Genomic DNA, 27,467 nt, shown 5'->3' on the forward strand with positions numbered 1-27,467 from the left:
CAGAGAAGCTGGCAAGCAGAGACGGTTTGGGGGAAAGCAGCAGATTTGAGGTAGCTACGGGGCATCCAGTTCTCAATGTTTAAGAAGCAGTTAGCTATGAGTGACTTTACTTCAGAAGCTAGGATTCGCTGTGTAGATATGGCTCTCATCTGTGTAGAGATGGTTCTGGAATCCATGCAGGCTGGTGAGGGGAAAGTGAAGATGAGCCCTGGACAAGCCCTTTGAGGGGAAGAAGAACCAGGAAGCCAGACTGAGGAGGAAATGGTTGTTGGACACATGGAAGAAGTGTGAGGAGAGGGCAGCCTGTGCATTTGAAGAAAATCAAAGGGATTTGGGAATTCGTGGTGACCTCACGTTTGTATATAAGCATGTATCTTATAGTTTTTTCTCTTTATATGTGTTGACTCGTTTGACATTGCTTGTAGTCTCCTTGCTAAAATTCATTTGAATTTCTGCATTAGTTTTCCTGAGTGATACTGCTGTAGAGTTTTCTTTGTTTTTACTCTCCTTGGTTTAGGTGCCAAGTCCATGTCTGTATCAGCGGGAATTTGATAGCAGCCGTATTATCCTGTCTTTTGAAACAGTTTCTCCCCATTATATTGTGCGTTCCCTGAGGATAGGAACACCGTTACTCATTGTATCTCCAACACTTACCACGGTGTTGGCATGTAGTAAACATTTCAGAAATATTTGTTAACTGACTGTAATCACCAGCAAAGAGATGTATTCAACTGTGTTGAGTATTTTTTAATATCATAAAAAAGTTTTGATCATTCAGTGCTGAATGATGCTGGCTACCAGTCATGTGAACAGAAGCTTCAGTTACCCACTCTCACCTCAGTGTATTTATTATATATTTTTCAGGCTCATAGTAACGAAACCATAGGCAGTGTCAGGTGGAAGATAGCAAAGCAGTTGAATTCTCCTGTGGATAACATACAGATATTCGCAAATGATAGTCTGGTAGGTTGAAATAAATAATTTCTGGTCCTCTCATCTTGTAGGTCAGTACTGTATTTCCCCCAGATAATTACAGCTTAATGTCTTGTAGCTCACAGTGAATAAGGATCAGAAGCTGCTCCATCAGCTGGGCTTTTCTGAGGAGCAGGCCCTCACAGTGAAGACGTCCGGGAGTGGCACCCCCTCGGGGGGCTCCGCAGACTCCTCCACCAGCTCCAGCAGCAGCAGTGGCGTTTTCAGCTCCTCCTATGTCATGGAACAGGTGAAGTGCCTCCCCTCCTTTTCTCTTGTTGCTTGGACTGGGCAGGAGTAAAGGGGCTCAGTTCCTATCTCCCCTTCCTTTATTGTGCCAAAATCGTTCAGGGCCCCTGAGGCCTTTGTAGAAGGCTCAGAGTAGTGCTGGGGAGGAGAGGCGCTGCCTGGTCTTTAGTCATCTGGCCAGAGTAGCGAGGCTGGTCCTCATGGTGGCCCTGAAGGCCCTCAGGAGACCTCTTCCAGCTTCTGAGGACTCAGCCAAGGTTCCGCTGCACCAAGGTAGATTGTACCCTCTCATCCTCTCACCCAGGGAGGCAGCCAAGAAGGAAATCAGCGTGGCTTGTCTCTTGTAATGTCCACTATCACCCTTCAACTGGCTGCACCCAGACAGCCAGAGTTACCTCTCAGGCTGACCAAAGCCCAAGGCTCCTGTTGCTGCCTGTCATTGTCACCCAGCAGGGTTAGAGTAACATTCAGCTGGAGGTGACTGTGTCTGCCAGCTGTGCACAAAGACAGCTTTGGGGCTTGGCCTCAGCAGTTCCACAGAGACCTCCGGTGGGTCTTCCTGCAGCATGCACAATTCTGCTCCTCACCATTTGGGACTTGGCTCACCTTATGTGACCATGAGACCTCTTCATAGCTTTGGACATTTCCAGACCAATCCCGGTCAGCACTCCAGGGGCTGTGATTGGCGTTCCTTCAGCTGCCTGCTTTTCAATACTTTCACGCTTCTTTTGCCCTTCGTTGATGTGTGGAGAGGAGAAGGGGCACGTTGTCAGTTGTTTGTACCAACCCCAGTCCCCAGCATGTCACAGCCTTAGTTTCTCACCACCAATGGAGCCTCGCAGCACTGGGAGGGAGGGCTGGCAGACCTTGGAGTGGAGGAACATCCACCTGGTGATGCTCCCTGGGATTTGACTCTGAGCCAGGCACTGAGCCTCTGTCTCCCCATCTGTAAAATAGAAGCAACATTCCCCAGTCATCTGACAGCTTGAGGGGAACAGCTAGGCCATGGAACAAGGCTTGCCCAAGGCCTTTTCTTGCTCACATTCCCTCAGACAAATGGAGAGGCTGGACTGGAGCCCTCCCCAAATCCCTCCCAGCTCTGAATCTGCATCCCAGGCCATGAGGTAGACACCCTCCCAGGGTCTGGGAGGCTCCAGGGACTCTTGAGTGGAGCAGATACCTGGCACATGTGGATGTGCTCAGAGCCGCCCTGTCTTGATCGTCTCAGTAACGCAAGGGGCCACTGGGGACAGTCCTCTTCCCTTGTTTTTGAGGCTTAGTAGTGTCAGGTTTGTCAAAGTTACTGTTTTTGTTTGAAGGAAAAAAGAAATAACTTTGTGAAGTATGGTTATGTATTATGCTTTCTTTTCAGGAAAAGTCCCTCCCAGGCGTTGTAATGGCACTTGTATGCAATGTGTTTGACATGCTCTATCAGCTTGCCAACCTCGAGGAGCCCAGGTAAATACATATTTTCATGAAATCGTTAGGGTTCAAAAGCCCAGGAACTGTACTTAGAATGAGTGACTTGGGTGGCTCTTTCAGTCTCATGGAGTTTCGGGGTGGACACCCCCTCCAGTGCCCATGCCCCCTTTTATCCTTAGCTGCTCTTGTCTAAAAGCCTCTCCTGGGGGCCCTTTCAGGAAGCTGGGGCTGAGATGGCCCTGAGAGCTCTCAACACTGCAGTCACCAGGCAGGCACGTCTTTTAGCCCTCACCTTCACTACGCATCGTAACTCACCCTAAAAGCTCATGGACACAGCTTCTCCCTGTGTCTTTTCATGGTAAAGGGATGCCTACCAGTGGTGGTATACCAGACTCAAATAGAAATGCAACCCTGCAGGGTGCATGTTGACTTAGGAAACCACAAATCAGTATTATCAATCTCATGTTTTTATTTATTTTGTTACTCATTTCCCAGAGCGTTTGATGCCTCCCTCTCCATGACCTTTGGGTGATGTTCCGTTGTACATTTTTTAGAGCGCTGGCTTGGAGCTTGGACATGGCTAAACACCTGCCTCACACACTTACTGGCAGCTGTGATTCTGTGCAAGTCTCTTGACCTTTCTCGGCTTGTGGTTCCTCATATGTCGAATGAGTCACAGAGATTCCACGGCCTCGTACATTTTCTTCTAGTTGTAAAAGCTACGATCCTGTGAGACAATGGTTTTCTGTGACTCAGTCCTGTACTGTCACTAGAAAAATGTTGATGTTAAAGGGGAATCTCTTGAGCTCATTACAGCAGTGTGCAGTTTTCCCAAGGCTGGCTGACCCTCTCTCCATCTCCTTTCCGATTCGGGGCGCCTTCTGTTGTTCACATGTGGTGTCTGTCCAAAACACGTGTGCACCGGCAGACTTCTCTTTGGGTTGCCCATCTGATTGGGCATTGTGTGGACAGTATTTTTTCACCTGCTTTTTTCCTGTGTGAACAGTCAAACTCAGATTTTCAAGGGATAACGGATCTCATTATAAGATTGTATAGTATTTCCCCTGGCTTGATGCAAAAGACCATGTAGGGCCAGGGACATCCCAAAGACTTTGTGATCGCTGGGGGATCCCATTTAGGTTGGGTTTCGCTGTCTAGGACAAGGGCAAATGCCCACTCTGTGCCTCACTCGATGGCAGTGATCCAGTTTGTCATCACAGACAACTTTACATCTGTAAGGAATTTCACATGAGGAGCCTTGGGTCTAGTTCTTTGTTAGGATCAACAGACAAGAAGGGCAGCAGGATTTGTATTCTCAGCCCCTTTCTTTCCATCAGGACCTTGACTGAAGGATGTGGTCTGTCTGCTGGAGAATCCTGCTCCTCAACCCTGCCGTTGCCCTGTTGAGAGCTTCTTCAGGACTTTGTGCTGGGCGTGTGCGCACGTTGTTCTCATACAAGCCTTAGAGAAGAGAGAAGTTAGGCATGTGGCTTGGTAGCGAGACATTTTATTGGTCACCTTTTTCCAGTAGTAAGGTCCATTATTCCAAATGTTTCACATTTTCCCTTTGATCTTGAGAATCAGTTTCCTTGCACCCTCAGACGCCTCCCTGCCACGGCAGCCCTCTCGCTCCCGTCTGATAGCCTTGGAGAGAGTTCCCACGGAGGTAGTGTGTGGGCTCCTCCTGTCTCTCTTCTCGGTGCCATTTCTACTTCAGCACATGAGGAGTCTGGGAGTACAGTCCACATGGTTTTCTTCCTCTTCATGTGCACTGCTCTTTTCAGCTTCGCCCTTGAACGCTCTAAGATGACTTGGCTTAATGGGATTTCTAAAAAAGCTTCTTCTCAGCTCGTTTTCCCACCACAGCTTTCCTTTTCTTATGAGGTAACACTGCTCCCAATTTCCCATCACCCTCCCCTTGAACCTTTACAGATGAGTGTGTGTGCTTCAGTAACATTGCTCTTTGCTGCTCCATTTCTCCACTCGTCAAAGATACCACCTGCTGTGTGGCTGAAGTTTTTTCTAGATAATTTTTGATCAGTTGTTGTGATTGATTTACCTCAGATAAGCTTCTTTAGGAAATTGCATAGTCTGTCAGTGTCTCTGTTTAAAATCTATTTTCTGTTTTTAACTGTCAGTGGCTTACTTTAGGAAATCAGGTTGGGATCGTCTGGGTTGGATGCTACATCATCTCAGTTTTGTTCTTCTCATGTGATAACGCCTTTGATCCTTGTTTTAAAGCGTGGCCGTCCGGTGGCTGTTTTGAGGATGACTCCCACATAAGTTATCACTCGCTTTTTTTCTGATGAAATAGCACTTCCATTTTTGGTGACCTTATTTGCCACAACCCGGGCCTGCCACTGCCCAGCTCTCTCTTTGATCTGTACTATCTCCTGTCTAGTCTATTGTGCCTTGAGTCCTTCTCATCCCTGACTGCCTCCTGAACCGTGTTTTCTGACCTTCGGCCTGCTGGCCTCCTGTCCGCTGAGCTCACTTTGTGCCTGGAGTGATCGTGTGATATGGTCCACATGGAGCCGTCTCCCGCCGCAGACAAAAACGCATTTGCTGCATTTCCTTTGACACTGGACTTTTTGCAAATGCTGAGCGGGGGGTGCATAAGAATGGCCTAAAGCACTGCAGCTTAGTGAGCGTGCACACGCAAGAAGGCGTCCTGCTGACCCCTCTGCCGATTTCTCCCAGGAGGATCTTGGAGCCATCTGCAGACACTAGCAGGACCAGCAGATGTCGCGCTCCTCTCATTATCCGTTTGCGTGCCCGTCGCTGGGCAGCTGTCCGTGTGTAGAGCTTGAGTAGCTAAGTTCATGTTGTTACCCACTCTAAGAAAGTGGTTCTGAGACTCTTCTGCCCCCATCGCAGCGGAAGGAAAAGAGGGCTGAGGGACGTTTGTGTATTTCTCTTTCTTTTGCTGTATCTAGCTTACATAAGCACAATCTATTTAACCTTCTCAACTTTGGTGTAACAGACTTCCATTTGTGAATTTGCAGGATAACGCTACGCGTCCGAAAGCTGCTCTTGTTGATCCCTACTGACCCAGCTATTCAGGAAGCCCTCGATCAACTTGACTCTTTGGGACGAAAGGTATATTTCAGGAGGTTTGCAGGGCATTTACCATTGAACTGCTCTAGGATGTTTTATAATTGTTGAGGGAACATGAAACTGCTTCTAATAAAATTCTTATGGAGGGGGTCATACTTAAGTCATGTAACAGTCATTTTATGGTTTTTTCCTTTTATAAATTATCAGTGCCTTAAAGCATTATCTGAGTTTTCCTGTGGCATTTTCCAGAAAAAAAAATCTCAGTTTTAACATGAATATGTTTTGTGATCACAACGGGATGTTCAACTCAATTTTTTCCCCATTTTGACTTTAATATTTACTTATAGTTTAATATATTAAATGTGCTTCTTCATGTGGTCAAGAATGCTGTATATTTGGTTTAATCTTTATTTTTACCCATAATCTATTACAGCATAATTGATGCTATTAAAAAGTCAGTTTCTAAATTGTAGTTGTTAGTGTCAGACCCTAAATTTCTTTGTGTGTGTGTGTGTGTGTGTGTGTGTGTGTGTGTGTATCTCTTAAGAGTTCTTACCTCATTTGAATGCATGAATTCTCCTTCCCAAATAACTCATAGGAGGTAGAAATTTGCTGGTGTTTTCCTTTGGAGAATCAGTAGCCACCTTTTCCCTTTCTCTCTATTTTATTCAACTCAGATTTACCTTGGGATGGTTTATGCTAAATCTCGGAACACATTCTCATCACCGTGTAGCCCTAGCACAGAACACAAGTAGGACCGAGTTTTAAGTACGAAGCATTCAGATGCGTTCCCATCACAGTCTTACATTAGAATTGAGAGAGAGCACGAGTGTTTCCAGCCAAGGCAGTGGGAGTGTTTGAATCCTGTCGGGCGTCCCCAGTTTTCAGTAGTCCAAGTAGGGGTGGAGCTGAGGCTGTCTTCCGGAGGGGTGGCCGGGTTGCCATCTGCCTCCTGGCTTTTGTTGGTCTTACACTATTTGATTTGTGTTACTTATGTTTAAAGATACATAGAGAACATGTGTAATAAAACTCTGATTTTTTCAATTGTGTTACTGTTTCTGTAATTTTCCCTCAGAAAACATTGCTGTCTGAAACAGGTTCCCAGTCTTCCAAATCTCCATCTTTGTCTTCAAAGCAACAGCACCAGCCCAGTGCCAGTTCCATTTTGGAAAGTCTTTTCCGCTCCTTTGCCCCCGGAATGTCCACCTTCAGAGTACTGTACAACTTAGAGGTGAGAAGCCTCTTCTTTCTGCCTGACAGCTTGGGGACTGGGCAGGGAGCCGGCTCCCTAGGTGTCTGGGTTCCTGCAGTGGGCGTGACTCGTCAGCACGGTGACCCCAGAGGTGTTGGAAGAGGGGATGCAGCTTACGTTCCTCGTTACCTCCCCCGCCATTTAATGCGTTGCTCCTAAGGGAATACTGGATGACTCAGATCAACATGTCTGTGAAAATTGTTGCTTTTATAAAACAGTTTCTCAGTCTGGAAATCCTCCTCTAAGTTGTGATGGATGTTTTCTCTCACTTTAGAAGCTGGTTAATTTATTTAATTACCTTAATTGTTTCATTCTCGCTCTAAGTGTGTCCTCATGAAAATGGGCACAAGCAGTGTGAAATAGAGGGGCCTTGGCCACACTGGATCTAGGGAGGGTGAGAGGAAGGGAGGGAGGAGTCCAGGGTGACTCAGGACTTAAAGGATGGTAGTGGCCTCTACGGTAGTGGGGAAGGGAGGTCAGGCGGTGGGGTATGGTTTAGGGGGAAAGAGAATGAAGTGTTGGGTTTGAGATGTCTGCAAGACATCCAATAAAAGATGTGTTAGCTGATATCTTCCCATGAGTTAAAATTGTGAGTCTGTAGGTCATCAGGGAGGTCAGGGTTGGATATGTAGATGCAAGAATTATTTCAGCATATAGACAACAATTGAATCCATGAGAACTGATGAGATTATAGAAAAATAGTATAGGGGCAAAGGGGAAGAGGAGCCAGGCCAGAGCCCTGAGGGACACCTAAGTCAGAGGGGTGATCTCAAGGAGGCTCCAGTAGAGGAGGCTGAGGGAGGAGGAAGAGAACCAAGGCAGGGGTGGGGAGTGAGGGAGGGGTTCTGAAGCCTGGAGAGGAGAGAGGATCAGGAGGGGAGAGTGACTGACAGTGTCAGAGGCTGCAGAGATGTCCAGGAGACTAGGACGGGCAACTAAGAGGTCCTTGGTGACTTTGGTGAAAGTTCTGCTGGAATGATGAGATCGAAAGCAGAGAATGAGGGGAGAGGAGGTGCAGGCAGCTTCCTTAAAGGGAGGCAAACTGTGGCCCCAGAGCCAACTGGAATGGTGAGAGTTTTAACTTCAGAATAGCTTTCAGGTGGTAGGTTAGCAGCCACTAGATGGGGAAAGATTGAAGTTAAGTGAGAGTGGGGGGAAGCGAGGGGGAACGGTATGCCAGAGAAGTGTGTGCCTTGGCAAGGAAAAGGGGCACCTCTTTATTTGAGACAGGGATGAAGGAAGCAGTGTGCAGGGAGAGATCTGAGTAGTATAAGACGGGCAGGAGTGGAGAAGGGGGAGCTCTCGGTAAGTGGTCACCATCTTTTCAGTCAAATTGGTGAGATTTCCAGCTGAGATGTTCTGTCTGGAGGCCCTCTCAGTGACTTCACCTGATGCCGGGGTTTCTGTATTGTCCCTATACCAACGATGCCTCATTCAGCAGTCTGTGGTTCTCCCTTGAGCTCCAGGCTTGCAGAACCATTGCCTGTTGGACATTACCAGCTGGATATTTAATTTAATCTTCAACTCATCATCTTTATCCCTTTGCTGCCTCTTTTCCAAACTTCTTTGTTCCTGTTGAAAGCACTACCTTCCTTGCAATGTCCAGGGCTCCTAAGCTGGGCATTCTTCTGGACTCCATCCTGTCTCCCCCGTCTTGTCATTTCACCACATCTCCCTTTTGGCTCCTCTGCACTCCCAGGCTAGCACTTCGGGTGGGGCCCTCCCATGCCGAGCCCAGCAGCCAAGCGCACATCTGACCACAAGACTGCCTTACTCAGTCAGCCTCAGAGGTTCCCTACTGCTTCTAGGAGCGAATACATTCTTGGGCTCAGCCTTTAAAGCCTTTTACGCTCTCCGACGTCGATAAAAAATGGGGTGCATGGGGGCCGGCTCTGCCTCGCTTGCCACTCCCACAGGCTGCTCCCAAATGCTCAGGGCTGCTTTCAGAGGAGGCCTTTGCTTCATTCAGTTGCACTGATGCTGTTTCTCCTCAGCAGATCTTCCAGTGACTAGTGAGGTGATCTTTCTGGCAGAGTCCTTTTCTGTATTCATCCCATTTCTAAGCTTTTCCCCCTCGATGGGTTAGATGACGCAAACAGAACCTTGTCATTTAGAACCTCTTTAGGCTCACACTTCCCCACCTCCCTGCTCTTTGTATGTGACATTCTATGTCTCTGCCTTTGCACTGGTCAGTCAGTAAACCTTTACCAAGTACCTGCTATATGCCAGGCCCTGGGGATATAGATACCAAAAAGAAAGATATTCTCTTCCCTCAAGGATCTTACAATCAAATGGGGAACACAATACACGAAAGGAAGCTGGAAAGTGGGCTGGGGGGACTTGGGGGAGTCGCTTTGGAAAAGTCAGAGATTTTTGCAACCTGGTGAGACATGTCATCCCATGCCCACGATGTCCTCTCTCCTTTCCTCTGCCTCGTGGGTCCCCTCACGTCCTCTCCAGCATGGCTCACTCCCGATCCCTCCCGGACTCTCTCGTGTTTGACTTCTCTGTATGTGTTTGATGCGGTGTTTATTCACCTACCCAAGTGTGGTCCCCAAGTTCAGTGCCAGTGCCTTGGGCACGTGGGGCTTGTTCCCTAGTGACTAGTACCAGGTGCGTAGACTGAGCAGGTACTTAATAAATTCTTCTCAATTGATTTTTCACCAAACAAGGCAACTCAGAAATGACGTAAAGAACAAAAATAAGTTCAGTCATGGTTTTAGATCCGAAAGTGACCTCACAGTCCATCTGATCGGGCCTCCAAAAATCCAGGGTTGCCCTAGCACCTGCTGATCCCTCCCTCCCCCATGGAGGCAGATGCCACCGGCCTGCCGCAAAGGACCCTTGTTCTTGGCAGCAGCAGGCGAGGGCTTGAGCATAAATTAGGGCAGCCTTTCCGTAAGGTATGCCGAGGCTGTCACTCTGCCTGTGTCACAGAGCTGGGCTGAGAATAGAATCATTCCCCTTATGCAAGAATTACTGGCTCTGCTAGGTGATTGAGCACATGGCTCTTTAAGTAGTCAGCTCCTCCGGGGCATCTGAAATACAGCTCTGTTTGCATCTCGTTCTTCAGGAGCATGTCTGCTTGGTCTGACCAGGTCCAGGGGTGGGGGTGGGGAAGGGAGGCTGGTTTTCCAGGAAACCTTCATTACAGGCAGCATCCGTGGCCCCTGAGCATCCCCTGGAGTTCCAGACCTGGTTTGCAGCAGCAGCAGCTCCTGGGCTCTTGCTCCTCGAGGGCAGGGACTGTCTTGATTCTTTTTGTATCCCCAGCCCTTCACACCATGCTTGGCACATAGTAGGGGCTTAATCAGTGTTTATTGACTGACTGCCTGGCAATGATATCAATGCCGGGTGTCATTTTGTACCACAGGAGTCATTTGAAAGGAATACTTGTTTGTCTATGCAATGTCCATCCACTCTCCTCCAGACCAGAAAGAATGTGTCGTTTGATGCATCAGGCTGCTGTCCTTGCATCTCCAATCTGCCACCATACTCCAATCTGGTGACTTTGGGAGTTAAGGGCCCCAGTGGCCACTCAAACAGGAGGCCTTGTGATATAGCCCATCCCCAACAGGTGGAGGCTCCACTCTGTCCTAAGTGTTGACTCACACCCCTTAAATCGGGAGGTCTGAATGGAGGGCTCATCAACCTTTGTTTAGAAATACCATCATTTCTGCCAGATTTCTGGGAAGCTTAATCATCACTGTGCCTGCCCTAGGTCCTGAGCTCCAAACTCATGCCAACGGCTGATGATGAAATGGCCCGGAATTGTGCGAAATCCTTCTGTGAGAACTTCCTCAGAGCCGGCGGTTTGAGGTGAGTGTTGGCCCGGGCTTCAGGTTTCCTTCAGCTTTGGGAAGAGGGGCTTCTGGAGTTGTGCCCACAGCTGAGTTAGTGTTCCCAGCTGTTACGAAGCTGTGTGCTTTGTGATGACCTCTGCCCCGATCCCCATCATCCTGCAGGCAAAGAATAGACCATTTCACAATTGATTGGTCACATCACCTCATGGCTGGCAAACTGGGAGTAAGCCTCCAGAATCTAGCCAAGCTGGTGCTGGACACATAGCAGGCCCATACGCAAAGGCCAGGCTTCCCTCCAGCCACAGAGGCAGAAGTGGCCAGTCTGCCGTGAATGGAAATTGTATACTGAGCCAGTGGAGCAGGAGCAGCTGCCCTTCTTGTGCCTGGTGGGGTCCTTATTCTGAGGCACCTCCCTGGGACGTTGCCGTTATGGGTAATCATTGCTCCATGCTACATAGGAATGAACTGGGGCAATAGTAGGGAAGTCACTTGTCCTAAGCTCCATGGGGTGAGGGTGTGGTGGGGAGGGTCCTCAGACCCCAAGCTCAGAAGAGGCACTTGGCATGGGGAGCTGTGCCAGCTCAAGAGGAGGCGCCAGTCCCTGGCATCCTGGGGGCGGGGCTCCAGGCAGCCTGTGTAAGATGGACTTGTACCCACAGCTTTGTAGTCATCTGCCGACCATTAGACAGCAGATTGTGAAGGCTGGCCATTGGGTCATCCCAAGGCTGCTCGTATCTGAGCTCTCATAGAACCAACCAGTGTGGTCCCTTGTGTCTGAATTCCAGATGGTGGACAGGACTGCAGTAATCGCAATCAGAACGTGTTTCTGTTGGATTTAAAGCTTTTTAGGTTGTTCTGCATACACTGGGCGGTTTGATCTCTAAAATCAACCCAGTGAGGTATGGCAGTCAAGGAGCCATTGTCAGAGGCTCGGAGAGGTCATGGTCATGGGGCACTTTGAAGGTTGGCAGAATGCTTTCCAGGCATTGTCTCCTTTCACCCATACCACCACCTTGGGAGGGCACTGCCTATGTTCTTCTCCTTTACTTGTTCCCATGGGTCACATGGTGTCTGAGGCCAGATCTGGACTCAGGGCCTGTAGGCTCTCCTGAGCTGCTTAGTCACCTTGCCTGCGGTCACCCAGCTGGTCTGTTGGGGCAGGCTCTAAGCCAGACTCTCTGTGCTCATCCAAGCTACCGCCTCCTTTCTTCCTCTGGTGGCTTTAAGGCACTTTCACAACCACCAGCTCCTAGCACTTAGAAATGAATGGGACCTTATTTCTGTTCCTTTCTATTATCACCTTAATGAGCACAATCTGTTTCATGAGTCTTGGACGTTTTGAGTGTCTTTTCCCGATTATTCAGCTCATAACAAAATACTAATAAGAGACTTCTGATTTTGACTTCTTTGAATGTATCTCATGTGGTTGTAAACCCAGTAAACTTTAAAATTTATTAGAAAGGTGGGTTACTTGTACTATTGTTATTAATATGTCAATTAAATAGATCATTATATATGTCAAGTAGGGTGTTTATTGTACTAAAATACTTTCCATTCTGTTTCCCCTCTGCCCCCTCATTGCTCCCCCCTTACCCCAGGGGATTAGTGAGGTAATGACACAGTGGAAAACTTGAGAGTTTTTAGGGAGCAGCCCAACACCAAAGCACAATTATGGAGACTCGTATCTGCCGGTGGAAACTACAACAATGATTATAGATACGAACTTCTTGAGAATTTCTCTGTTATCTTTCAAAAACTACTGGGTTACTTAGGAGAATTATCCTGAAAAGTAGACAGAAATCTGATAACTTACTTTTTCAAAAACCAGCTTGGTGGTCAACGTCATGCAGAGAGACTCTATACCTTCAGAAGTGGACTATGAAACGAGGCAGGGAGTTTATTCCATCTGTCTGCAGCTTGCAAGGTATGTGGTCCACTCACCAGGGATACCCTCCCCCTGCCAGACCCACGCTTCCTAGCTTCCAGGGCACACACCCCACCCAACGTCATTGTGGAAGACTCACTGAAAACATTCGTGGTTTCTTGGTAAGCTGTCCACTGGTAATCCTGGCTTTCCCCATCTGTCTTTGAAGATTCTTGCTTGTTGGCCAAACCATGCCCACATTCTTGGATGAAGAGCTCACCAGAGATGGCATTGAAGCGCTCGCTTCCCGACCCTTCCGCAACATAAGTCGTCAGTCCAGCCGACAGATGTCCCTGTGTGGCACGCCAGAGAAGGCCTCCTACAGGCAGCTTTCAGTCTCTGACAGGTCCTCCATCCGTGTGGAGGAAATCATCCCTGCTGCCAGGGTCGCAATCCAAGTAAGCATGTCCAGTGTTTTCCCAAAGACATTTCTCCAGCCCTTTGAGGTTGGCAGGCTCTCGCCTGAGTCATCAGAACACTGGGAGGTAGGTGCAGCTGGCATTTCACTCCCACTTTACAGGTGAAGCAGCTGAGGGCAGGGAAGTGTGTTTTAGAAAACATAACATTACTTCCATTTCTTTCACCCTTTAGTGGCCATTCCCTTTCCCAGCCCACATCGCCTGGGCTCATGTAGACAAGACTCTTTTTCCAGGATCCTGCATCCAGGGCATTTCAAGGCCAGTCCTGCTGACTTAATTAAGCTCCTCTATTTCCCTCCCCCCATCATCTTCAGGCCTTGTCAGTTTGCCTTTTTTCACCAAAGCGTCTCTAGACTTGTTGGTTTAGGAATGATGTGTGCGGCCTCAGATCAGTTTTGTTGTGGTGTTGAATCAAACATTTTGTAGAATCACAAGGGACCCTGGTGACCCTTTCATCCAGCAGAGGCCACAAAGAGGGAAATTATTCTGCTCTGGGTCACACAGCACGTTAATGACAGGGCTCTGTCCAGAACCAAGGTTTGCAGGCCGCAGCCTTTCTTGTCCACTGGTTATGGCCCAATTGTCAGAAACAGCATTAGAAAGAAAAGTGGCTAAGGTGCCTCTTGATTTATAAGGTAATAAATGACCACATAGTCTTATTTTTGAAAGTACTTTTTTATTTTTAGATACTTAAACTCTAAACACAACTAATGGGTATTTTACAGATAAGTTCCCAAAAGTTAATAATTTCTACCAATCTTGCCACCTACTGGGGTTAATACAAATATACTTGAATCTTTTGTCATCCAAAGAATGGCTTTAGATTTGGTGCTACAAATAAAACCGGTCTAACGACTAAGCCCTCGAGGCCAGAGCTGTGGTTTTGTTGAGGACTTCTTTTCTAAACCTTGAGAGGGGCTACAAAATTGGAGATGGGAATGGAGAGGAAAGGATTAGTGTATTGGGACTCACCGAGTCATCAGGATGTTGTACTTGTGTGACAGTTGACAATGACAACAACCTGTATGTCCATTAACTCATGAGACTTACCACGGCCGGGAGATAGGTTGGTGTGAGCTGACAAATCCTCTGCTAGAGATCCCCCCAGGCTGTGGCCCTAGGGAATGTGGCTAGTGAATTTGGGCTGCCTGGCCCCCCTCTGCCCCTTGTCTGAGCTCGTGAGCTCCCTGAGGCAGAGACTGCCTTGGCCCTTCTACTGTGCCATGCTGGGGGATAGCCCTGAGCCCCCCTGAGCAGATGTAGGGAGTGCATGCCCATTCCTCGTCCGCCACTAACTCTTTTCTCCATACTCCTTTAGACAATGGATGTAAATGATTTCACTTCTACTGTGGCTTGTTTCATGAGGCTGTCCTGGGCGGCGGCTGCCGGACGTCTTGATCTCGTTGGAAGTAGCCAGCCAATCAAAGAAAGCAACACTTTATTTCCCATTGGGATTCGCAACAGACTCAGCAGCTCAGGTACTGATTTTGAGGGAGATCGTCCACACTTCTTGGGAGGGTTGGAAGTCCTTCCAATGGGTTAGCTGCCACACGGAGCCAGAGGATAGGAAGGCTACTGAGGAGCTGTCTCACACGGCAACTGTGAAGGGCCATCCGGGTGCTGAGAATGGGCGCCCTGAGGGCCATGTTCAGCAGCAGACCCTCTGGCCACCTGTGGTTGATGTTTGTTTTCTGGAGTTGACCATCTGGGTTCTGTTAGAAAGCACATTGTAAGTGGCCATTTACCAGCTTCATTTAATTTCCCAGTTCATTGAAACCAAGAGCATTTGTTGTTGTTTTGAGGTCAAAAAATGATCACATACACTTCCTTACCAAAGCAGTCGAAATAAAAAGCTTGAAGCGCTTCATTGACTGGAAGGGGGGAGTGGGGCCCAGCCCCCACAGCCATGTCCCTGACCTTCTCAGGCTTTGTTTGCTTGGCTCAGGAAGCAACTGTAGCTCTGGGAGTGAAGGTGAGCCGGTGGCCCTGCATGCGGGGATCTGCGTGCGACAGCAGTCCGTGTCCACCAAAGACGCACTCATTGCCGGCGAGGCCCTCTCTCTGCTGGTCACCTGCCTCCAGCTTCGCAGTCAGCAGCTGGGTAAGGGATCTCTTGGTGCTCAGTGCCCGCTCTTATTGGGCCAAACTACAATAATTAAAATTAACTTGGGCTTCGGACTCCCTAGCTTGGCTTTTGAGCTGCTGATGTTTTCTTAAGTCAAGGACTTAGCAAAGATAAGGAAAGATGACATCCTGTTAAGTGGCACATTCGATGTGTCCTGGGTACCCGCCAGGGGAGGGGGTGGACCTGTGGTCCCCGAGGAGAGTTGGAAGGGAGCTTGGTGTTCACTTAGCTTCGTTGCTGACATTTAGTATAATTAGTATGATGCTGACAGTCAGTCAGCGTTCCCTGGCCTCAGGAAGCTTGGACTGGCTGCAGTGAGCTTTATAAAAATGAGGCTGCTGCTGAGGAAGCAGAGGGGTGTTGGGAAGAATCCCTTGGAGAGCAGGGGCAGTCTGGGTGCTGACCCTTGTGTCAGCCATCAGGCCTGCACAAGATGCCGGTGGGGAGGCCTGGCCTGGCCTGGCCTGAAAAGGCGCCAGCCAAGCGTAATTAGAAAGTAAACTTCCCAGAGCTCTGAATGTTGTCCGTGGGACTGGGCCACCTTTCTGGTTTTACGCTGCCTAATTCTCCAATTCCTGTTGCTAGCCTCCTTCTATAACTTGCCGTGTGTGGCCGATTTTATCATCGATATCCTGCTTGGATCTCCAAGCGCCGAGGTGAGGATTTTTAATTGTCTAAATGACTTAATTGTGTTTCATTGTGAAGTCTCTTGACATGCATCTTAAAGTTAACTCTCTCCCCTACCTGGTTTCAGCCCCCTCGGTGTGCCCCCAGAGGCCCTCTGGGAGCTGCGTGTCGGCTCCTAACCGAGGCACCAGGTGGCTCACGCTCAGCACCCTCAGTGTTCTGGGTCACCCAAAGAACCCAGCAGAGAGGCAGGAGACAGCAGCAGTTGTGAGTTTGTGATTGAGGGGATAAGTTAATCTTCACAGTCCGACATTTTAACTTACATTGAATTACGCTGATTTAAGTCACACATTATAAGTCTCATTTCTGAGTCCATAAAACTGTTTCACCTTGGAGAGAGTTTCCTGGACTGTTGGAATTTGCCATCTGGTAGCAGGTTTTTGCTCATTAGCTAAAACAAGTATTAATTGAACAAATGAGCCAAGTACCATCGTTTGAGAACCGCCCAGAATGATCCATCTTGTAGCAAGGACCCCCTCCAGTGTTCCAAAGACCGAGCTGGGTGCTGCCAAGACAGAGAGCAATGCGATGGTCAGTGGCCAGGGGCGCCAGAGTGCACAGAGCCAGACTCCTGTCTGGATGACCCTGGGCAAGTCACTTAACCTCAGTCTGCCTTGGTTTCCTCGGCTGTGAAATGGGGATGACAGCAACACCTCCCTCCCTCCCAGGCTTGTCATGAGACAGTCACTGTGAAGCGCTTTGTACAAGTGCTGTGTGTGTTATTGTGGTTGTTCATGGGGTTCCTCTTGTGCCCTGGGCGTGTCACTGAATCTCTGTGGCCTTTAAAATCTTTTCCAGCTCTAAGTCTATGATGCTGGGAGATAGTCTCAGACTGGAGGCGGGGGCAGGGATGTGCATGTGTGTCTGTGTACATCCAAGGATGCAGTGGATCGATGGAGTGTGGGTGGGAAGACTGGGGAAAGGCCTCCCGTGGTCGAGGATATGGGAAGTAATAGACAGTGGAGGAGGGAAGACAGGTTAGCCCCAGCAAGCCCAGCACACACAATTCTGTTTAATCCCAGAGAAAATAGAACGTTAGACAGACCTGTGGCTGGTGAGTCAAGAGAAAGGTGGCTGCCGCGCCCCATCATCATCCATGTGAGTGAGGGTGGGCAAGGACTTGGGCTGAGGTGACGGCTGAGTGCTCCCAGAAGTGCCACATGGGTGGGAGCAGCCGCATCTGGCCACTGACCGGCCTGGGGGAGGCCACGAGAACCTGCGTGAGTGATTGGGAGCACTGTGAGACCCTGGACAGGTTTGAGCAGTGACGGAGTCTGCGAGGAAGGCCGAGCCTTGTCCCTGCTACCCAGGGGCTCAGTCCCTGCTGCCCAGGGACCCACGGTGGAAGCCATTAAGCCTAGTCAAACCTCGTAATGCCCTCTGTTTGTAAGGCCTTGGAGGGGACAGTCCTGAAGTCCATGGCTCCATTCTTCCTTTGGCTGTCACTCTTTCATAGACACTAGTTAACTGGAAGTGCTTCACATGTAAGACATTGTGGCACATGGGATGGTCTAGCGACTTAGAATCACTGCCAAGGGTTTCTAGAGCCAGAGTAGGAGGGAACCTCAAGAGCCGTCTGGTCCTGGCCCCTCATCTTAGAGACCTAGGGGTGAGCGGATTTTCTCATGGACACTTTCTGTTCAGTCCTTTTGGTCATATCTGATTCTTCATGACCCTATTTGGGGTTTTGTTGGCAGAAATAGTGAAGACATTTGCATTTTCTTCTCCAGCTCATTTTACAGATGAGGAAGCTGAGGCAAACAGGGTTCAGTGACTTGCCCAGGGTCACATGGCTGGTATCAGGGGATGGATTTGAGCTCAGGTCTTAATTCCAGGTCTGACACTCTATCTGCTGTACCACATAGCTGGCACATGGTGACACAGTTGGTCATAATCAGACATAGTTGTCTCCTGGTCCAACACAAAACCTCTGTGCTTCAAGCCAAAGCCCAGAAATTTATCTGTGAAGTATTATGTTGGTGGCCTAGGTGCACCAAATCACAGGCCTGGTACAGATTTGCATGTGGATTTCTGAGGATCTTTAAGCTTGAGTCATTTTTTGATAGTCGTCCAAGTCTTGGAGTCCGGAAGACCTAAAGTCAAACCTGGCCTCAGACACTGACTAGCTGTGTGATTCCTTTAAGAAAAGAAGAGGGAAAGAAGGGAACGAGAAGGGGGAGGAGAGGAGCAGAAACAGAACTGCACTTGGACCGTTCTTGGCAGTTTGTTTAAGCTTCTGAATTTTAAATGGATTCAATTAAAAAGCATCCAGAGAATTTTTTGAAAAGAATCTCATCATTAAGTGACCACACACTGGATAAAATAAAACAACCAGAAGCAGGAAATTAAAAATAGGTGGATAAAGTTGTGAAGCTAACCTTTCAAAACCAGAAACACTCAAGAAAAAGCATCCTGACAGAGAAGTGGGGAAAAGCACCGGGAGGAAAGGATGGGGGATCACAAGGACGATGGGGAGCTGGCTCAGAGGCACCGGGGGTTGTCTCGCTCATCTTCCCAGAACCGGATTGCCCCAGGACATGTGCTAGCATTCGAGGGGGTGATGCAGGCCACCTCCTGCACTAGGGAGCACCACCGTGCAGTCAGGGAGGTCCTAGTTCCAATCCTACCTCAGGCATTTAATAGCTGTGTGAGCGTGGGCAAGTCACTGGAGCGTTGCCTGCCTCAGTTTCCTTATCTGTAAAATGGGGGTGGTAGTAGCTCCTTTTCCCCAGCATTGTTGTGTGGATTCGATGAGGTAGCATTTGTAACGTGCTCTATAAAAATTGTGGTTGTCCTATCCACTGCTGCCAATGGCCCTGTCATTTCAGATTCGCCATGTCGCCTGTGATCAGCTGTACACTCTCAGCCAGACGGACACTTCGGCTCACCCAGAAGTGCAGAAGCCGAATCAGTTCCTCCTTGGCGTCGTTCTGACAGCTCAGCTGCCTCTCTGGTCTCCAACAAGTATCATGAGAGGAGTCAACCAGAGGTAACCGTCACTTGGCTCTGCCTCGATCTGCACCGCGGCCTCTGAGCCAAATAGGGAGCTTTCTAGTTCTGTTTTGTCATCTTTCCTGTATCCCTCCATACCCCGCAAAATCCCAGGATTCAGGAGAAGCTGAAGCAGTGCTGTGCCTTCACCATTTGGCAACATTCTTAGAGTGTCTCTCAAAACTTGGTGAGATAAAAGCCTGAGTCACCACCTGGGTTCAGACGTAGTGTTGCTTTTGATGAACCCGTTATTGGCAGATGACTCTCAGACCTCTGACCCTGCTCTCAGCTGCCCCCTGGTCTTCTCTGAGCCCTCTCCTGCTCTGCGTGTTAAAAGCTGATCATGTTCCAAACTCCCCATGACAGTCAGAGGCGCTGCCCTTCCCCTGGCCCTCGGGCTCACAACCTGGGAATCACCCTAGACTCCTCCCGTCCGCTCACCCCACTCCACCATTGGCATCTAAACTATTGCCAGATCCTCTGGCAGTGTCTCCTCTGGCACGGTCCCCACCTTGTTGCAGGCCCTCCTTGCGAGGGGTCTGCCTGCCTTGAGTGTGTCCCCATGCCAGTCCATCTTCTCAGGTCTCAAAGGGACCTTCCCAGAGCACAGGTCTGACCAGAATCAGTCAGACAGCATTCATTAAGTGCCTACCATGTGGCAGGTGCTGTGTTAAGTGCTGGGAATGCACAGGCAAAAGATAGTCCCCACCCTCCAGGAACTTAAGTTGAGAAGCTGAAAAGGGGGGAAAAGGGCCTTTTTTGGCCACATATGATCCAGAGTTAATTTCCTCTTTCAGGATGAGGAGTTTATAAAGACCATGTCACCCCCACCTGTTCAGTAAACTCCAGGGGCTCCCTGTTACCTGCAGGATCAAACATAATGTAGGTAGCAGAGAGCTATTATTCTTATGGATGTTGCTATTAATTGGCTTATTTTAACTTCTATGAAGTGTTTGGAGTTTTCTCAAAACAAACCAAGTCATCTTCCTTTCATGTGGATGGGCCATCTGTAGGCTTTTTCCCGTTCCTTATTATAATAACAGTTCAGTGACTGTGGGGGAAGATTTATTCTCCCCATCTTGTAATGAAGGATTTTGTTTTTAAGGAAATGGAATCCTTGGCATGTTTCTTGATGACCCCTGCAGGTTGGGAACTATCTTTTATAATATTTCTTATCAGCTCATTATATAAATACTTAGTTCTTTTCTTTCCAGAAAGACAGAAAGCTTTCCTTTAAAAACTAGGCCGTGCAATAACAGTGACCTCTCTGCTTTCAGGCTGTTGTCTCAGTGTATGGAATACTTTGATCTGAGGTGCCAGTTACTAGACGACCTGACAAGTAAGTGACACTTGACTTTTTTTAAAGACCACAATTATGACATTATAAAGTCTATGTGAGAGTCATGAATGGGGAGGCACATTGGTGCTTTTTATTTAGCTCACACTGACCCAAAATGTCCATGCTTTCTCCGTTTCCTGTTACTTTTCCCCACCCTACTTAGCCGTCCAAACTGTGACATTGGTTGTGTTGCTCAAAAGATTGATGATTTTTAAAATGTACAGATGGACAAGATTTTGTCACACAACCGTGGGATCATCATGAAAGACTTTTAACATCGGCGTTGTCCATCCCAACCCTGTTTGTGTGGGATTATGTGCCTTCTTTCACTATTGTGGAAATTCCCTTTGTTTTCTCCTCATCTTCTTCATACCCCAACCAAGATGGAGTAAACTCATGGCAAGAAGCATCATTCAGATGTAGCTGATGTCGGGTGCAAGGAGGCAGCTGAAGCTACTGGCTGAATTGACATCTGGGCCTTACGTTTGTGTTGCCGTCAGCCCTAGTTTCCCTGGTCTTAGTCTGAGCGAGCATTGACTCCATACTAGAATAAATGGAAGATGCTTATGCAGGAATTCTCCAGAATGTTCATCGGTAAAGAGTTGGGGCCTTGCAGGCCAAGGGCACTGTTCGTGTGACCTCTCCCACTCCTAGTTGCAAGTGTCAGAAATGTTGCCAAATGCTGAATGGGAGACAAAACTTGGACAAGCTGTGGTCCCTGACCTCATGGGGCGAGCCATGCAGCAGTTACCCATTTCTGCTGAGTCAGATCTGATCCTCTTTGCCCTAAGACTGTATGCCAGAAGGGAATTATCACTGTTCTTTACCCAAAGTGGGAAAGAATGTATCTGTTTGATGTTGGGTGGCATGTGGATGGGGACTGAAGCTGGAGATGGGAGGCCCTTGGGTCTGCATCCACCTCTTGCCCTCACCATCTGGTGTGAGCCCCTGGCCTGGCAGAGCCTTGGTGTTTCAGCCGCTAGCATCTGCGCCATAGGCTTGTCATGAGGACAGAATGAGCAGCTATAGGGAAGGCGCCATGTAGACGCTTTTCAGCTTTGATGACAGCATGATTGTTATAGGCACAGACAGCTTGGTACAGTTGGTGTGCTGGGTCAGAGGGGGCCCATGAAGCTCCTTGTCTCCTGGTTAAGCTGGCCTTCTTTACCAGCACAGCTTACGTCACGCTGATGACAGCCTGAGAAGCACAGTGAAGACTGGCTAGCTTATTTTGATTGGGGATTTTATACTTCAGCATCAGTAAACATTTAATAAGTCCCGGCTGTGTAGGACACTAGGAATATCCAGGCTGCAGTCTCTACCCTCTTGCGGCTCACAGTCTGGCAGGAAGGTGCAGGCCATGTACAGGTGTAATACAGAGTTACGTACATGCTAAAATAGGGAAGGGCAGCATAAGGGGGGGAGCACCAGCCTAGCTTAGGGGAGACGGGGAGATGGATGCAGCCTCAGAAAGAACAAATGACCTAAAATTATGCAAACAAACAACATAAATCTAAACATGCACCGTGTGGTTAAATACAAGGTGCACTAGCAGTTAGGGAAATGAGGGAAGGTTTTATGAGAAGGGTGGCCCTCCATGTCATCAGCTGCAGAGGATTCAGAAGGGCAAGATGGAGAAAAGGCCATGAGAGGGAGATCTCCTGTTTAAAAGCTCAATGGTCACTTTGGTGAGAGCAATTTCAGTTGAACAAGGGTGTTCAAAGCCAAGCTGCAGATGGTTTAAAGTTGAGTAAATGGTGTTACCAAATATAGACGGCTTTTTGGAGGCATTTGGCTGAGAAGGGGAAGAGAGATAAAGAGGAATAGTAAGGCTGATCAGATCAAGGGAGGCTTTTTTAAGAATGGATTTGTGGGTTTATTCATAGATATCAGGAAAGAATCTAGCAAGTGGGGAGGAATTGGAGGTTGGACAGAGAGTCAATTGCTGGTGGGGACAGTCTGTGGAAGGATTTCAGGAGGGGATGAGATGGAGGACACATGCAGAGAGATTGGCCCCTGTCGCTAGAGACAGGAGTGGAGGAGGAGATGGTGGGGGATAAAATCAGGTGGAGGGAATGGATTTCTCAGTGAATCTCATTGAATTTCTCAGTTTTATAATGTGTATGAAATGAGGTCCTCCGCAGAGGGTGGGAAGGTATTATGGGAAACAGGAAAGAAGACAGGGTTAGGAAAAGCCTCCCTGATGAATGAGATAGGAAATCAGTGAGGGAGAAATAGAGTAGGGTTATCTTGTTCCATGAAGCCTCCAGTGCGAATCAGCTAGCATCAATTTGGATTGGACCCAGTCAGCAGTGTTGCTGTGGCTTCCATTCAGTTATCACATGAGGAAGAGCTAAGGAAACAGAAGGTAGAAGTGATCCAGGAGTTGGTGAGGTATGGTCAGTGTCAACGACAGTGTAGAATTGAACCAGTTCCCTAAGTGATCAAGACTGGAGAGAGAGGAGATTGTGGTCACAGAAGAGCAGTGGCCTCAAAATGTACTGAGGGTGTTGGCAGGAGTGGAGGTCGCCTGACAACGGAAAGAAAGCTAGCTTTGAGACTGAGCCAGGGGTGAAGAGAGAAAAGATTCGGATTGGCCAGTGGAATCTGGAATTGCTATGCATGGTGACAGTCTCATTTGATAGGGTTTTGGGGAGAGATAGACTAACTCTTCTGTGCTACCTTAGGGCTGGGCTGAGTTCATTAACATGTCCAAATTATCTTGAAGTTGTCAGTGAAACTTTAAAGTGAATGTGTCCACATCATCTCAAAATCATCAGCACCATTGGGTGTTCCGCTGGTCTTGCTGCAGATACTCAGAACTTCTCTGAGATTTACATGTCGCAGGACCAGAAGACCCTGACAGTAAGGCCGACGTGGCCTGATGTAGCTTATGTTCTCAGGATGTGATTTAGGGTTAATATATGATGCAGTTGGCAAATTATACTCCTTTTATTTTTAGGATTGTTACCTTTATACTGGGCTACTTATAAATTTAATATACTGACTGGGGAGAGGGGGGAATGGAAGTCAAAGGGACCAGAATAAGGTATGATTTTTAACACACATTGGAAAGGAAAGAAGGACGTAGGAAGGCTGTTATTACACTCATTTAGGCTTGCAATAAGAAGGGTTTATTTATTCTAGAGTGCTGACACCAGGAATAGAGAGGAGGGTGTAAATGGGAAGAGATAATGCTGTAGAATTGATAGAAACTGACCACTGGCTGGATAGGATGGGAAAAGGTGATTGCAAGAAAAACCCAGGGTGCAGTGATGCCTCTGGCAGAGGTAGCAGTCTGAAAAGGGTTGCTCCAGTGGGAAGAGGTCTGTAGAGGTGGACACAGCCAATTCAAGGTGCCATCAGATCATCCCTGTACCTCGACAGTCTGAAACAAAGGGCTTGTAAATGAAATCTTACTTTTTACATTTATTTTTCCTTTCTAGCTTCAGAAATGGATCAGTTAAAGATCAGTCCAGCTACCATGCTAGAAGATGAAATTACTTGGCTAGATAATTTTGAGCCTAATCGCACAGCTGAGTGTGAAACCAGTGAAGCAGACAACATTTTGTTAGCAGGACATTTAAGACTCATCAAGACCCTCCTTTCGCTCTGTGGAGCAGAAAAAGAAATGCTTGGTAATTATTGCCTTATACTACCATTCTCAGTTTATTAATATGGGTTAGTGTCTATTTTGGGAAAATAAAATGAATGGGTACTGAATAGTCTAGTGAAAATTGGTGCTTTAGGCAGCAGGAAATCAGCTGCATCTTTAGTGCAGATCAGTTTAAAACTTGGTATATCATATGTTATTTGTGGCTGATAACACAACTTAAAATGGCAGGAAAAAACAGAAACTAATTTTCTTTTGGTCTGTCTACTAGGCAATGAAACCCGACCTAGTCAAAAGAGCAGGGGATTGGAATTCGAAAACCCAGGTGCAGGTTGCATGCCTGCTGGTTCCTCCCTGTGGCCCTGAGCTGGCCACTCTCCTGGGCTTGATCTGTGAAATGGGAGCGTGGGAGGAGATGCTCTCCAGGGTTCCTTCCTGGTCTCTCATCCGTGATCAGGTTCCTGGAGTAGCGTAGGTGACGTGTTTTTCTGCTAGGCAGGGTCTAGCCGTAGCATCTCACTCTTACTTGCTTTTGGGAATGTGAGGGGAAAATTTAGCTTAGTAGTTTTTACTAAACTGGTCCTCGCTGTGAATAATGTGTTCTCTTCCAGGGTCGTCGCTTATCAAACCATTATTGGATGACTTCCTTTTCCGGGCTTCTAGAATTATTTTAAACAGTCATTCTCCAGTTGGCAGTGCTGCCATCAGTCAGCAGGACTTTCACCCAAAGTATGGAAAATGCACGTTGTGTTCAGTTGGGGTAAAAATTCTAACTTGGAACTCTTGTCTCCAGTGGTAGAACTCGTGTGTACACATGTGGAAGCGTGATCCCTTTGTCTGTGTAGTCCCATGATCCGCTGCATAGGAAGGCAAAGAAATCACGATAAGAGCTTAAACTTGATTTGTTATTTGTGACCCAAGAGGTCCTTAGCTGCTGTCAGAAAACAGGATGTTTAACAGGAAGGAGTACCAGGCCATCTCCTATAGAGAAACAGCTAGGTCTTGGTTAGTTTGAATAACAATTCCCCTGAAGTGGTCACATTATTTACATTAGCATTGGGCTGGAATCTGTCACCATATTTTACATAATTATAACTTCACGTAGCATAAATTCAAAGGGGTTCCTTTTTCACATTAATCATACATCGTTTAGCCATTCTCACTGAAAGATGAGGTATTTTCCCAAAAGTTATTTTTGCTCATCAGGATATATTAGCTCTTTCTTTATAAAACACTTTATGGCAGCCATTTTGATGGCTCTCCTAAATATGTATTGGATGTTTCCTTGCTATCTTAATGAGAAGGTACAATAATGCAAAAATTACTGTTTTTTACCATGTGGGGACATTAAAAGTACCACAAGAGGTTAACATTAAATACTCCAATTTCGACTTTAAAATTGGTCTCTTGGAGCCTGGAGCACAGCATTCCCTCCCATAGTCACACAAATGTAGAGGACCACTTGTCACAACCATGGCAAAGGGGCTCTTGGTCAGGAACAAGATTAGTCAGGTCCTCTAAGACCCTTCTGTCATGTGCCTGAGTAAGAGTGAACTGCAGGGACAGGGAAAGCCAGCTTCTGAGCTGTTTTAGCCACGTTTTCCTTCATTGATGTTATTTTTAATAAAATCTGGGCTTTGATTTTACAAAGGCAGCAAGTCTGTCATGGAGTGGTGAAGCATGTAGGTAAAAGCATTCTGTATGTTAGCTGCATGGAGCAGTTAAGGAAGCCTTTTATCTGTTTACACACTATGTATCACTAGGAGCCCTACACCTCACAGGGACAGGTGGAGCAGATCTCTAACAATCAGTGATTCTATAAGGCAGCTCGCACAGTGGATGGGTCCAAATCCTTGGGAACTTGCTGGCTGTGTGACCCCAAATAGGGCACTGGCTTTCTCCATTTGGGGTTTTCCCATCTCCAAAAATGGGGATGAGTTCCTTTCTCTCTGAATTGTACAAGTCAGAGGGGATAATGGAGGTAAAGCTGTTTGTAAACCTTAAAGCCCTCCTGAAATGGGAGCTGTTACTGTTGTCAGTGGTAGAAGGATTGCCCTCGCTCCCTCAGGCCTGTCTGGAGCTTATTCTCTGCTCCATCTCCCCCTTCTCTCTGGATTTGGCCACAAATTTTGGACGGACGTGCTGCTTTCTGTGAACACAACCATACCTAATGATCAGAATGAAGGAGCTCAAATTGCCAGCCCCCTCCCAAGGCATGGAATTCCCAGTAAATGGTGAAAGCTAGAGGATGGATAAAAAATATCTGAGAGTAGATTTTTATCTGTGTGACCTTGGGTGACTCGCTTAACTTTTCTAAACCTCAGTTTCCTCAGTGACAAAAATGAGGTGATTCTACCTCTGAGAACCCTTCAAGCTCCAAGTCTGTGATCTCCCGAGCGGGTGAGAGGGTATGCACCCTGGATTTAGTAACTCTGTGCTGACCTCTTTAGGCTTAGAGCTCCTGAGTAAAAGTGGAAGTTTTTCTGTTGTTTGCTTCCTTTTTTAGTAACATTCAGAAAAGTAATTAATCGCCTTGTGCTTTGAAGTGAATGAGCTGTCTAAAATGATGAGAAATGTGTCATCTCATTTCGAAACTTGTTTCTTCTACATGGTTTTTTAGGGTTAAAGTGTCAGCACTAGCTGCTATCTGAAGCCCTTAGTAGGACCCCTCAGTTGTCTTCCTGTCTCTCTCATTGACCTTTTCTCTATAAAGAAGGTACAGGCTGACACCGTCAGTGACAAATCATTACAGTCTTGTTGGATAATTTGGGAAATGTTCATTATTTCTTTCCAACGAGGCTTTTTTATTGACTCCAAAATTAAATTGTGGATCAGGATATTACAGTTCTCTATTTGGATTCCAAGCATTCAGTTCTATAACCATTTCTTAAGTGCCTACTACCTACTTTGGCGTCAGTAATTCGAAAGATACAAAGATAAGACAATCCCTGCTTTCTTGAAGTTTATTATCTACTATTCGATAACTTAATCTTTCTTTGGAAATTATAACTGCTATGCTCTATGTTTCAAATGTCCATTTGATTTTAAAAAGAATATTTAGCTGATCATGGAGGTGGCGAGGCTGCTGGATCTCTTGAGCTCAGGAGTTCTGAGTTGTAGTGGGCCCAGCTGATCAGGGGTCCACCCTCAATTGGGCATTAATATACGAGCCCCCCAGAGCTGTATCAGGAGAGGCAAACAAGCCCAGGTCAGAAGCAGCAAGGGAAAGCTTCCATGGGCCCTTGTGCAGCCCCTGTACTTCCAGCCTGGGTGGAATAAGGAGATTCAATTCTTTTTTAATATCTAAAGAATATTTAAGTAGATAATTTATTCTTGAAACAAACCACTGGTCATTTTTTTTTAGATGTAGTACTGTGAATAGTCGGTTGGCAGCCTATGAAGTTCTGGTGATGTTGGCGGATAGCTCACCCTCCAATCTTCAGATCATTACAAAAGAGCTGCTTTCTATGCACCATCAGCCTGACCCTGCTCTCACCAAGGAGTTTGATGTGAGTATCTGTGCTGTGTGCCATGGTTATTTACCATGAAATACGGGCTTATAAATGCCAACTGCTTCTGCTCCTATCATGAGGTAGCTAGATGGCACCAGAGTG

At 47.4% G+C, this 27,467-nt stretch overlaps 1 protein-coding gene across 1 annotated transcript in view; it reads left to right on the forward strand.

Moving 5' to 3' along the window:
• Window positions 1-27,467, forward strand: part of USP24 (ubiquitin specific peptidase 24) — a 161,467-nt gene that overhangs the window by 94,409 nt on the left and 39,591 nt on the right. The window contains 16 exon segments of the mRNA XM_036758123.1: window positions 865-963; window positions 1,052-1,222; window positions 2,594-2,679; window positions 5,649-5,742; window positions 6,776-6,931; window positions 10,674-10,771; window positions 12,584-12,679; window positions 12,849-13,077; window positions 14,417-14,576; window positions 15,044-15,199; window positions 15,809-15,879; window positions 18,739-18,899; window positions 20,179-20,240; window positions 23,687-23,878; window positions 24,465-24,582; window positions 27,218-27,362. Coding sequence (XP_036614018.1) covers window positions 865-963; window positions 1,052-1,222; window positions 2,594-2,679; window positions 5,649-5,742; window positions 6,776-6,931; window positions 10,674-10,771; window positions 12,584-12,679; window positions 12,849-13,077; window positions 14,417-14,576; window positions 15,044-15,199; window positions 15,809-15,879; window positions 18,739-18,899; window positions 20,179-20,240; window positions 23,687-23,878; window positions 24,465-24,582; window positions 27,218-27,362 — 2,094 coding nt within the window.

The sequence above is a fragment of the Trichosurus vulpecula genome, chromosome 4, assembly GCF_011100635.1.
Source record: "Trichosurus vulpecula isolate mTriVul1 chromosome 4, mTriVul1.pri, whole genome shotgun sequence".
NCBI classification, from domain to species: domain Eukaryota; kingdom Metazoa; phylum Chordata; class Mammalia; order Diprotodontia; family Phalangeridae; genus Trichosurus; species Trichosurus vulpecula.